Below are 13,083 nucleotides of genomic sequence, written 5' to 3'. Positions count from 1 at the left end.
CATAGAGGCCATAATAACCAATATTGACCCAATCACATTAATAGTTTCTTCTGAACCATTTTTTTGAAGACTCACAAAATCACAAGAACCTTGTCAAGAATTTAAAAAATCGAGTGGCTGATGCATGTGCCAATATTTCAGATCCACAACCCACACAATGATTTCTCTCTGTGCAGTTGCCATTCATTTGCTGTACAACACAATACAAATGAGAAATAAGATACCTTCATAGTATGTAGAAAGGAACTAAATGATTTAGCCAGTGGGGTTTTCTTATAGACGGATAACTGTGAAAAGGGAGTCAAAGCAAAACTGATGGCACATAAAATAATTTCTCTGTACAACTTTAATGGCACAATAAAAAATCCACTCCGTGACAATGCTACCCTTTCAAAAGGAAGACATACACATAACACTTATTACAGGCAATATCAAAATCACAACAATTGGAAGTAAAACATCATGGAAAATGTAGTAATATGATTGACAATAACAGCATTGGTAGCCACTTAAAATACAATGAGAAGCCTCATGTACAGTTCAAGGACAGTTAACTGTACCTGAACCCTGTGGGAGAATACTAAGGTTTGCAATTAACCAATGTCAAAAGTTTTGTTTTCATTATTTTAATACAAAATGAATTTGGTATGCTCCCCATCCAAGCCTTGTCTCCTGATTCCCATTGGTTTCTGAAATTCACTAATGAACAGAAATGTTCTCTTCATGCCAAAAGTAAAAAGTGTGTATAAAAGTAGTTATTCAAAAAGAAACATTCTAAACTTTACATCAATAGTTATTAAAATAGTTGCATTACTACTGAGAGTCAAAAACACTCAACTACTGAACACTTGATTGTTGGCAATAACAAATGGGTCTGACAGGATAGTTACCCGTTGTTTTCTGAGCCATGAGAAGTCTGGTGCTGAAGAAACGTATCCAAGCATAAGAATGTCTCAGTGCACTCAGTGCATTCATAGAGAACCTCTGAAGAATTTCCTTTATCATTTTCAGTATGGTCCATGAAGTCATCCTCTATGTCCTCTGCATTACCCTTCTCTAAGACAGGGTCCCTACTGGAACCAGTGCCGTGAGAGGTTTGTCCAACATCATCAGCTTCTCCCATGCTCGGATGATTTTGAAGGTGAAGCTCCAGGGATGAAGGGTTCTTGAATTGAGCAGGACACCTCGGACACTTACTAGGTTCCTTTTTATGATAGCGCAAGTGGCGTTGGTACACACATAACAGGCCAAATCGCTTTCCACATTCCTGACACTTGTAGTTAACTCGGCCCGCTTTGCCCGATTGTTTCCCCTTTGGATGTTGCTCTGATGATGCTGTTTGGTCATTGTCAGAGGAGCTCTTGGTTATCTCATCAGGAGAGCTTAAGTTTTTGTCGCCATTAAGAATAGGCACAGGACCATCTTGTGGATTTGTGAACAAGTGTTTCGGACCTGGTTTCTTTTCCTGTTCAGTTTTGTGGTACATGGCTATATGCCTTCTCAAATCACAGCGCTGTGGAAAATGTCTACCACAAAATACACATGTGTGCATAGTACCCTTGTGGTATCTCATGTGCCGGGATAAACTACTGGAATGATTAAAGATGCGATGACAGTGCTTGCAAGGATGCAGTTTGCCATTTGGATTACTCGCCCTTCTACGTCTGCCTTTAGGTGGCATTCTTCGCTTAAAGGTTTTTTGTGATTCTTGAGTCAGCTGATCTATTTCCGCCTGAGTTTGATGTGTGAGATGATGCTCCTTCAGAGCGGTTAATTTTTGGAAACGATCCCCACATAAACCACATCTGTATGGTGTGGAAGACAATTCAGTGTTGATCTCATCACTAGTATCCTTTACGATTTTACCACCAACATTCTTAGCATCAATAGATGTACCATTACTGTAGCAGTTTTGAAGAGGTACATCTATGTTCTTAGAGTTCACCTCAATTTCGATTTCGGATGCCAAAGTAGCATTCGGCCCTTTTCCTTTGCAGTGGTGCAGTGCATGCGTCTGAAAGTCTGACATCCAGAAAAAATTGCACTTGCACTTTCTGCAAGCATATGTTTTCTCGTTCTTCTTTTCCTGCCTATTCAAAACTAAAGCCTTGGGGACGACGTGATTTTCTTTTTGATGAGCATTAAGTGCATCCACTTTCAGGAATCGCTTACCACAATGACTACAGCAGTGAAACCTTTCATTGGCATGGTCTTCGAGGTGTTTCTTAAGGTCCTGTCGACCTTCAAAGATCTTACAGCACAGAGTGCACTTGTAACCTCGCTCTGTGTTTCGATACTGCTGGTGACGATGTAAACTCTGTAGGCTGTTGAATGATCTGCTACATATTTCACAACGGTAATGGCCCTGACGAGTCTTGTCCAAGTTTGAGTCTGATGGCCTTGGCCTGAACACATCTCTATAAGGAGAAGACTGTGGCCTGAGGGTTGGAGACACTGGTTTGATGGGGGGTGGGAAATGCGATGGCAGGACTCCAGGAGATACTGGTTTTACAGAAGAATGTGTCTCGAAACCATTCACAACTGTCAGTGTACCATTTTCTTGTAGCACATATTCTCGGGGGACTTCAAATCCATTTGAAGAGCCATCCAAGGAAAATGACTCCAAAGGTCCATGAATAGCCAACATGTGGGCCAACACATTAGAGTACTGCCTGAACCCATCACCACATTCAGTGCAGATGAAGTTACTCGATTCTCCACTCAACTGCGTTGAAGCAATAATGTTCACTGATTTCTGATTTTCCATGACGAATATATATTGCCGATGTGCTGATGGCATCACTTTTTCAATCTGCAGTATTAGTAAAGATATATCCAGACAACCACACAATTGGCTTCCATGTGAGAATCGGTATGTCCACTCTTCCAACAGACTGGTTCTCAAAAAATGTCCTTGCGAGAACGATCATCCCTCTGATAGGTTTTTCATTTTGTATCAGCACCTGGGGGGATAAAAACAAGAATTAACAAACCACTGAAGCCAAAATTTGTCGAACTAAATATCTAAATATATGCCAGATGACTATGCAGTATTACTTTGCATTAATTTCAAATAATCCAAGTTGGATGCCACATTAACTAATTCTGAATATTTTATTTTTTATACTATATTTATCCCGGTACGGGGGAAATTTGTCTCTGCATTTGACCCATCCCTGTATATAGGGAGCAGTGGGCTGCCTATGACAGGCGCCCGGGGAGCCGTTAGGGGTTCAGTGTCTTGCTCAGGGATATTTCGACACATGACACGTCCCAGCCAAGGATCGAACTGTCGATTATCAGACAACCCTCTTAACCCAATGAGCCACGGTAAGAGGCTGCATACCTAACAATTTTCCCACTCACTCTTCTACTTATAAAAGGCCTTTGAAGAATTGTGTTGGCCCAATTCCTGTCATCCTGGTGTTGGATCATTGTACCTTGTTTGACGACTTGGGAAACACCGATCTGATACACCAAATTGGCATCGCCACCGGTATCTTATTTAGCAAATTAGGTATTGGTCATGGAGTAATTGATCTACATTAAATGCAGTTTCTTTGTCAATGTCATAATGAAATTCAGTGTTTCTGCTATCAGTTGCATTCATTCAGATAAGACAAGCCGATACCTCAATTTTTAGTGTCACAGCACTAGGTGGCCCTAGGTTACAAAAATGATTGAATTCAATGCAGTGATGTTAGCACGTTTTAATCTAAGAGAAAGAGCGATTCCTGAGGCATCGTAATCCGGAGAGATAAAGTTGGATCGGTGAATCCCTCCCTAACTACTGGCTTTTTGGAAAAAACGACAGAAAAACGCAGTAACAAACGGATTATTCATGTTATTTACGTGCACTCGTTTCATTTCAGCTACGTGTTAAAGTCTCCTGCGTTCATCTTATGGTGCATGGTCTTTCACAACAGATTCATGTAAACGGTGCAATGGATTTAGAGATGACGAAGAATAATACTCAGTGGAATACACTTCGTTCAGGTAACTCAGGCAACACCAAAGCAACAAACACAATTTTCATTCTTTGTTTTTCTGTAAAAAATATCAGCTTTGATGCAGGCAATTTTTCCATATTGCAATGCAAGGCTATCCAGTAGTCAAATATATACATTTTATTAATTTGAATAATCTTAATATACTTTAAGTGTGGACTGTGCAGCTTTACTATCAAGGAAGAAACAAGTATCGGTCGGCATTCAGTATCGGCAGATACTTTGCCTTGCTGTCCCAAGGAAAACCATTCATGCTGGACTACATCTTGAGTAGTTGCAGTTTCACATAGCTCACAGAGAGTTTCCCCAACCCTTATGGCAAAATGCATAACTCCTCTAGAAAGGGTAAAACTAAAACAAGGTAATAAGTTTCCCTTAAAAATTTAAATGCATCACTGAGGGCTCTACCATCCAAGGATATTAGCAGAAAGAGGTGCTTGAGAGAAGGCCTCTGCATGACTAAACAAGTAAATGGACTGTACTTGTATAGCGCTTTTGTAGTCTTCCGATCACTTGAAGCACTTTCACACTACATGTCATCATTCACACCCAGTCACACACTGATGGCAGGGGCTACCATGCAAGGTGCCACCTGCCCATCAGGACTGTCTAATCATTCATGCCCATTCATACACTGCAGAAACAGCATGGAGGAGCAATTTGGGGTTAAGTGTCTTGCCCAAGGATGCATCGACATGGACTATCGCAGCCGGGGATCGAACTGCCGATCCTCAGATTGAAGGACGACCCTGCTCTACCACTGAGCCAGTCGCCCAAGTTCAAGTCTCTCATGCCCCTTTCAGACCAATATAGTGTCCCCAGATGGGTTGCAAGGCATGCTGGAAGCTGCCTGTCTTTGGTAAAGTGGAAAATGTGGATTCATCACGTGTGCGGAAACAAGTCGTGACCACAACTTGCAATAAATTGCTTATTTACAACCAAACTAATTTTGATAAAGTGAAGATAATGTTGTATTCAGATTAATATTATTGTACTTGTCAAAATACACAATCCCAACAATGCAAACTAGTTCAGGGTGTTAACCACAAACCCACAAAGAATCCAATTGTGGAGTGAAATCTGACAAAGAAACCACAGCCATGAAATCTGACCCTGTGCAAAGTCTTTCAATGTGTACAAGGGCAACTTACACTTCCTTATAGCATTAAAAATCATTGAACCTTGAAATGTCTACAGTAGGCAAAATATGCAACAATACACATATGCAAGGTAAAGATACACTATTATATATCCGCCTATCAGTGACCCCTGCTGTGTATCATTTAAAAAAAGGAAGTTTGAGAAGTGAACACCATGTATTTACTCATGCTTTCTTGTGGCATTGTGATTAGGACTGATAATGATGATTTGGAGTGATCGTACGAGAGCTGTCACTGGCTTTATTTTTAACCTTTACTAATTTACACAATCCTTATTTGCAGGTGGTAACAGTTTGCCAGGTGAGGCAACTGGAGAAACAAAAACATTAGAAATTGCTTCAAATGACAGATTAGACTTTACAGTTGAACAATATCACACTCCTGCTACAACAGATCCAGCCTGATGCTGCTCTCCACAGATCATACGAAACACAACAGGACACTAAATATCAAACAAATCGCGTGGGTGGAGGTTATATTTTCCGATAGATTCACATATTGCTTCATTACTTCTAATGTGGGCTTATTGTGATCGGGGTATACACTGAAAACAACCGAAATCAATAAAGGATCCTCTTATCTCGCCAAGGAAATATATACCTGTACAAAATTAAATAACAAGCATGAGCGCATCCGCTATGAGGACAGTGTTATTACCAACGTCAACACATCTAAAGCTCACGCGCACAGGTGAAACTGTCTCATTTGTCCTGGAGCTATATTCAGTCTCCAAAGCTTTGACAGATATTTTCCAGACGACGACTTTCCGTCTGTGTGCATGATTTTAGGATGATCGCGAGCAGCCGAGTGTGTTCAGAAGACGATGTGTGCAGCCAGGGGACGACTGGACCCTTCACAGACGGATATATTTCAAACAGACAGCATGATTTGCAAAGTTTAAGATTAATTTAAACTAATACGCACATGTTGAGGGCTCATTGCACGGGATAAAGCTCACGTACGATCAGCGCACACATTGTTTCAAGTGGACGTGGAGCTGATATTGTGTTCAGGAAATAGCTAACGTTAGCTGCTGCTGACTAACGCTACATATCAAGGGGAGAAACGCACGTTTATTCACGTGTAACAAAACACGTAGGACTCAGGCAATCAGCTCGATGTAAACACCACTCACCACTTATCATGGCACATCTCAGCATGAGGCGAACTTCATGTGCAGCGACCCATCGGTGCTGCTCTTTAGATGACGGCTGTCTGCCGCTGCAGGCCGGAGATATTTCTCGCGGAACATCTTAAAATGGTAACAGCTATGACATCATGACGCACGCAGCAGACGTTTGTGACGTTGCAAAATACACCCGACCCTGTAGTAAAATGTGCCCATAAACCACACAATTAACTTAAAAAAAAACAAATGTAATGAGAACACCTATTTTTCAACGAACTAACAATTGCATGCAGAGCTTTATTGAACACATGCTCATAGAATATATTGCTTTCCTGTGGAGTATGGCCTGGATGAAACGGACCCACAGTTCACTCACAGTTAGTTGACTGGAGTCAATTTTCCCCAAATATAGCTTAATTATATAAAACAATATCTTATCATTGATAGAAAATGACAGGATTACAAAAAAAAAGCTTGCACACACACCATCTTATGAAAGATAGAAAAAAAGTATATAATGTATTTATGTTTACATCCAAACTATTATGCTAACAAAATGTACACATGTATCATAAGTGCTGCCTGAATTATCTGAATAATACATAACGATGTGAAAGCTAGTATTATATATTTATACATCATCACAAATGACTGGGGAGGTTCCCACATTCTGCCTGGAGTACATATGAGACAGTTCTCTCTGCTTGTCAAGGAATATAATGAAGACAATCATAAATCAATACACACAATACTTGACAACATATCTAACCAAAGTGAAAATGGATTGTGTTTTAGGAACATAATAAGCCTATAACAACTACTTTATGTATTCATTAGGCTTATATTAGCCTCTCCTGACAGTAAAATAAAAATACAGAACATACAGTGTCGATCAATGTGAATCAGTGGCAGCCAGGTCAGTGCACCATGAGAAATAAACATTTCAGAGTTATTCAGCTTGAGAAAATGACCATAGTGGCTAAAAGAGGAAATGACAAAGCAGACCGATATCCAAAAAGGGTTCTGATCAACCAAAATAAAGTTTTATGGGATTGTTATTGTGCCCAATTTTTCTAGAGGGTGTTGGGTTTAATTGAGCATATATACACCTACACTGTAATATACACACATATTATATATATATATATATATATATATATATATATATATATATATATATATATATATATATATATATATATATTGTATATAAAGTGTGAAAATCATTTGTACATTTTCCGTATTTGTTTCTTTATGTCATGGGCAGCTTTAACGGCTGACATTCTTTGCTCTGACTGGTGTCCACTGACATTGTGCCATGTGTGAGAGACAAAAACCTCCTGCTGGAAAGCAGTCTCCACTGCATTCAGGGTGGATTTGCATACTTTATCCGTAAAATGTTGGCCATTAAACAAGTACAGCAGCGGGTTCAGGCTACTGTTGAGAAAGGCCAGGCTGGTTTCTGGGACTCCAATAGTGGTGATATGGTCTAATGTCTCACTTTGATTAACCATGATCTACCGACTCAATTCAAGCCATGACGTGATAAAGAGAATAATAAGAATAATAGCACATAATGTACTTTGCACTATATTTATGGCATAATAAAGGGTGCAAACCAATCAGTGTGCCCCAGGGATGTATTTATCCTTCTGAAGTTCGCTGTTCTTGATCTGAGAAGCACAATATGTCTAAAACAGCTCTCTCTCTACTGGCCAAGACTAAAATAATAGTGATAAAGAGTCTAGCAACACCACCCAGATAACCAATCCATTCACCAAGAACAAAGGCCAGGCAGTGAACAATGAGTGGCATGATGTTTAGAGACTGTCTCAGCTGAGCGTGTTGATCATACTAGTCGTCATCAGATACATCTGTTGTATCAATGTGATAGAAAGGTGCAGTACACATGAAATATAAATATTCACTTATTTCTTCTTTTCCAGCTCTTCGTTATTCCTTTCTTCTTTTTATCCAAGATGAAAGATGTTTCTGAACTTTCCATGCCAGTCTCATATGACATCACATGTAGCACGTAGTAATTCATGAAAAAACTACAAGTCCACTTCTTTTTTCTTGTTTATTTATATGATTTTTTTTTGTCTGTTCCTAATTTCAGTTTAAAATATTTTTGTTTTGGTATTCAGACACATAGTTGAGGAATCTCCCATCAGCTTTTAGGTGTGACAATGATGGGGCAACAGGGGGCAGTGGATCTCTGTGCATGTCCTGCATCTTCACCGATGAGAATGGGGTTGCAGAATTTCTTGCTATGACTTGTTTGCCTTTTTCAAATGCTACGAAATAGAGTCTCTGTCCTTTGGGGCACTCCAAAAGAGAAATCAAAAAGTAACCAAACAACCGAATGCTTAAATTGTGGGCTGTTAGACGACTGCATCTGGGTTATCTAAGGCGTTTTCCTCCCTGTCAGCATCCTCTTCCACTCTTTATCAGATATCCGCTGACATTTGGAGACACATATGACGTGCATATGATATCTTTAGTTTAGAAACTACTTTCTCAGTTCGAACAAGCACAAAACCTTCCCCCAAACACTTCTGGCAGGACGTAAAAATACGCAACAGTATGACGTTGGCTGAAATGTTCACTCAAAGTTCTAAATGTCTCCTCTTTTAGTTTGACAGAAGACATTAAAGAGGATCTAAATGTTTTCATGACTTTTTCCTCAATGCGTACAAACTATTTCACTAATAAAATAAACCCAATTGAGATCATTAACAATATCTATAACTGTGCAACAAATCGGTTTGCACAATTGAAATCCATTTTTGTGCTGCAGTCTTTATTTCTCTCTAAAGTTTGCTGTCCTTGGTCTGAGAAGCATCTGATTCTGCAGCACATTACTGGATGTTGTGTGGAGAACTCCTTTTGACCTGGCCGCCACTTAAATATGTATAACAGTTCCCTCTGCTGGTCAATTAATACAATGAAGCAAGTCTGTAATAATAGAAAGACTATCAACAACAAAAAGTATATCCTGATTCAAAGCAGAATCTTTTATAAAATTATGTTGTGATTAGACATCCCAGGGGGAAAACAGTGAAGTCCAAATCATATTTTAATAACATAAAATCGTAATAGCAAGAGAAATTACAAAAACAATCATCATTTTTGATTCAAATAAACATCTAGTCAAACACATTAAGCTTTTAAAGACAGGTTGCTGCATGTTACAATATTCATACCCACATATTGAATCAGTGACCATTTCATTTTTCTTTGGTTCCGTGTTGTCTGACAGTTAAGTCATCATTTTTGATCAGACTATATTAGCCTGTCCTAACAGTAATTAAACAAATACAAATGTTTATCAAGCCAGCAGTCAGTACAGGAAGAGCAGCAAGTACATCGATGGCATCCAGGTGCTCAATACACTACAATAAATATACATTTATGGGTAATTTGTCCAGCAACAATAATCATACAGGCCAAATTAGCAACATTTAAAAATAGAATAGCTACATTCAAAAATGGTGGAGATAAAAGCAACTTGGACTTGTTTGCATGTTCTCTTTTTTTTGTCTCACACGGGCAAGGAAATATCGTAACACCTATTGTGAAACCACTGCTGGGTTCTTTTGTACAGGAAATCCCCTTTCGCTCCATTATGGTACAGACTGAAGGCATCTTTACAACTCGTCTTCAGGGTTCTAAAAAAGCAAAAAAAGTAATTTGATATCTACATTTATATTTGTGTCAAGATTATTTGCTATGTACAGTTTCAGAATTAGTTTCTTCATATCATGGGAAACCTTATACTTCAGTATTATGTCTTTGCTCTGACTGGTGTGCATAGACTGTGTCAGTGTGAGAGCCAGAATCCTCTTCCTGGAAGGCAGTCTCCAAAGCATTCAGGATGGATTTGCGGACTTTATCTTTGAAATCTTGGCCCATGAACACGTACAGCAGTGGGTTCAGACAACTGTTGAGAAAGGCCAGGCCGCTGCTTAGAGGGAGTCCAATAGTTGTGACATGGTTTAATCTTATACTTCGATAAGCTGGTAGGAAATTCACCATCTCTATTAAAGTTATGATGTGATAAGGAGCCCAGCACAGGAAGAAAATAGTGATAACTGCAGCGATGATCTTAAAGGGGCGACTTGAGTGGCTGGCCAGAGTGCGGTTTCTTCTGATGCGATGGATTATCACAGCATAACAGGAGACAATGACGGTGAAGGGGACAACAAATCCCAGCAGAACGCGCGTGATGGTCATGGCCTGAAGACGAAGCAGTCGCAGCTGATTGACAGACGGAGTTACGAAGTCATCAGAAAAAGCAAAGTTGTTGAAGCAGTTGATGACGTCTTCATTGCCATATGACGGCCCAGTGTCCCTGAAGACGAAGTATGGAGTGCTGAGAATCAGAGCCAGCACCCAAACACCCAGACTCACAAAGGATGCCTTGCGTACATTTCGGTGGTTCTGGGTCCAGATGGGCCACACCACAGACACACATCTGTCCACACTGATCACCACCAGCATGTAGACACTGGCAAAGATGTTCAGAAAGCTTATTGTGCTGTTCAGTTTGCACATGAACTTGCCAAAAGGCCAGTGGAAATCCAAAGCTGTGTAGGTCACACTCAGGGGCAGACATGCTGTGAAGAGGAAGTCGGCCACGGCGAGGTTGAGGAACCAAACTGAGTTAACTGTTTTCTTCATCTTGAAGCCGGTCACCCAGATAACCACTCCATTCCCGAGCACACCAAGAACAAAGGCCAGGGAGTAAACAATGAGAGACATGATGTGGAGAGACTTTCTCAGCTCGGCATACTCATCAACATATGTAGAGCCATTATTTCCAGAGACATCTGTTGTACTGATGTGATAGGAAGGGGTAGTATTCATCTTCAGTGTTTTGAGCCCTACAATGGCAACATAAAGAAACAATATAAACATTTTTCCTTTTTTACCTTATCAATAACAGAAATTATATCATGATACAATCGACAACTCTTTGACAAAACACAATTTTTTAAAATTTCATTATTATTCATGAATATTATTGTACGTCTGAGAAGGCACAGCTCAATCTGAATACTTGTCTTTTACCAAAGGTGTGCTACAGGGGTTCTGCTCACCATTTGTCTGGTTGTGAAATCCATCTTTACGCATCCTGTTTTATACCGTGTTGCTGATCCTGTCCCTCATTTAATGAACAGCAAGATGCAAGTATTCATCTTAAAATAAATCAGCATTCAACAAATCTTTGAAATTAAAACATTTTATATCGCATCTGTGCAGTTATTGGTTTATTCTCCAAGAGCCCGAACCAGAACCAGATTGGGAAAAACTGCTGTCTCATTGAATGATCTGCGATGTCAACTAAAAACTAAAACAGTTCCCTTTTCTACAACTGTGAGACCTTGAACCCAATAAGTGTCATCTTTCTGCTACTTCTGACCATGAACCTCGTTTGACAGTAAGTGTTATTTTGTTTATATATTATTCTACCAAAATTAACTGGCCGTTGCTCCAGAACGATCAACATTGAGGCATACGTCAAAGAGGAACATATTTTATGTCCAAAAGCTTTTGTTTAACTGACTGTTTTCTTTTAAATAAATCATAAATGACCCACAAAAGCACCATGGAAGCGGTTTCGCCTATAGGCTATCAATTCATTCTAATGCCTTATTATCTTATTATTTACATAAAGGGTTGGAGGTCTCAATACCCCAAATCAGACTTTTGTTCGTGTCATATTTCATTTTAACAACCTTGTTAGTTGAATCTCGCAAAAAAACACAAAATTCTAAAAAGAAAAGATACCTTTCTCAAAGATGTTGCTCAAAGGTGAATCCGTGGCAGAAGTAATGAATCTGTGAAACCTCACGCATTTAAGTCTTTGGGGAGAAATGTGACGTCTGTCATGCCAACGCCCACATCGAGGAGGAACTAGGTCTACAGCCTGCACACACCCAATTTTTAAATTTTTTTAAAATTGACATCTCTTGTATTTGAAACTATAAGTGTAGAGCAATTAAAAGTTTCCCTATTTGCTAGAAAACAAAAATGTGTCTTCATTTATATGAACAACTTCAGTGTTGTAGCTACTACATTAGATCCGCCGCCCTATTTCACTGAAACCTGGCTTGGTGAACACATTCCGGTGACCACATCCCGGTGACCACATCCACATCAGCAAAGAACAGCCTAAATACAGAAAATGTATTAAGTGTATGCACCAGGGACAAAAACACACTGGACCACTGCTACACTGTCATAATAAAATCTGCAGAGCCTGTGGTCAAGACTGTGAGGAGATGGACCAACGAGGCAAAGCTAGAGTTACAGTCCGGCTTTGTCTGCACTGATTGGAGTGTTTCTGAGGCTGCTGCAGACCTGGATGAGCTCACTGACACTGTGACATCGTACATCAGTTTTTGTGAGGACATGTGTGTGCCGACTAAAACCTTCTGCACGTACAACAACAATAAACCCTGGTTTACTGAAAAACTCAGGCAGTTTCGTCGGGCTAAAGAGGAGGCCTACAGAAGTGGGGACAGAATCCTGTACAGCCAGACCAGAAACACACTGACGAATGAGATCAAGGTGGCAAAGAGGAGCTACACTGAAAAGTTGGAAAACAGGATTTCAGCCAAGGACCCCTCGTCAGTTTGGAGAGGTCTGCAGATACTCACCAACTACAGGACATCATCGCCCCACACTGAGGAGAATCACCAACTGGCTGACAACTTATATTTATATTTACATAGTCGTTAAATGTTTATACTTACATCTGTTCTACTTTTTTGTTGTCCTT

The 13,083-nt window shown here is 39.8% G+C and overlaps 1 protein-coding gene and 1 pseudogene across 2 annotated transcripts; both read right to left on the bottom strand.

Annotated features, from left to right (window-relative positions):
- Positions 1-350: 350 nt before the first annotated feature.
- On the bottom strand, positions 351-6,425 carry LOC306782547 (uncharacterized protein). The gene is made up of 2 exons (XM_079275962.1): positions 6,303-6,425; positions 351-2,963 (listed from the first exon to the last, which is right to left on the bottom strand). Exon 2 carries the CDS (start codon positions 2,798-2,800, stop codon positions 887-889), a length of 1,914 nt encoding a protein of 637 aa, XP_079132088.1. The 5' UTR covers positions 2,801-2,963; positions 6,303-6,425; the 3' UTR covers positions 351-886.
- A 3,415-nt stretch (positions 6,426-9,840) lies between these two features.
- Positions 9,841-12,124, bottom strand: LOC306782758 (chemerin-like receptor 1; annotated as a pseudogene). Its single transcript, XR_013773163.1, has 4 exons — positions 12,090-12,124; positions 11,399-11,463; positions 10,077-11,182; positions 9,841-9,967 (listed from the first exon to the last, which is right to left on the bottom strand). The product of XR_013773163.1 is annotated as a chemerin-like receptor 1 (transcript).
- Positions 12,125-13,083: the final 959 nt, after the last annotated feature.

Source organism: Melanostigma gelatinosum (genome assembly GCF_949748355.1).
Source record: "Melanostigma gelatinosum genome assembly, chromosome: 9".
NCBI lineage: Eukaryota > Metazoa > Chordata > Actinopteri > Perciformes > Zoarcidae > Melanostigma > Melanostigma gelatinosum.
The sequence above is the reverse complement of the archived record's forward strand: the minus strand, read 5'-3'. Positions and strand labels throughout refer to the sequence as shown.

Excerpts from the sequence above, each read along its gene's own strand:
- LOC306782547 (XM_079275962.1), bottom strand. The coding sequence starts at position 2,800 with ATGCCATCAGCACATCGGCAATATATATTCGTCATGGAAAATCAGAAA.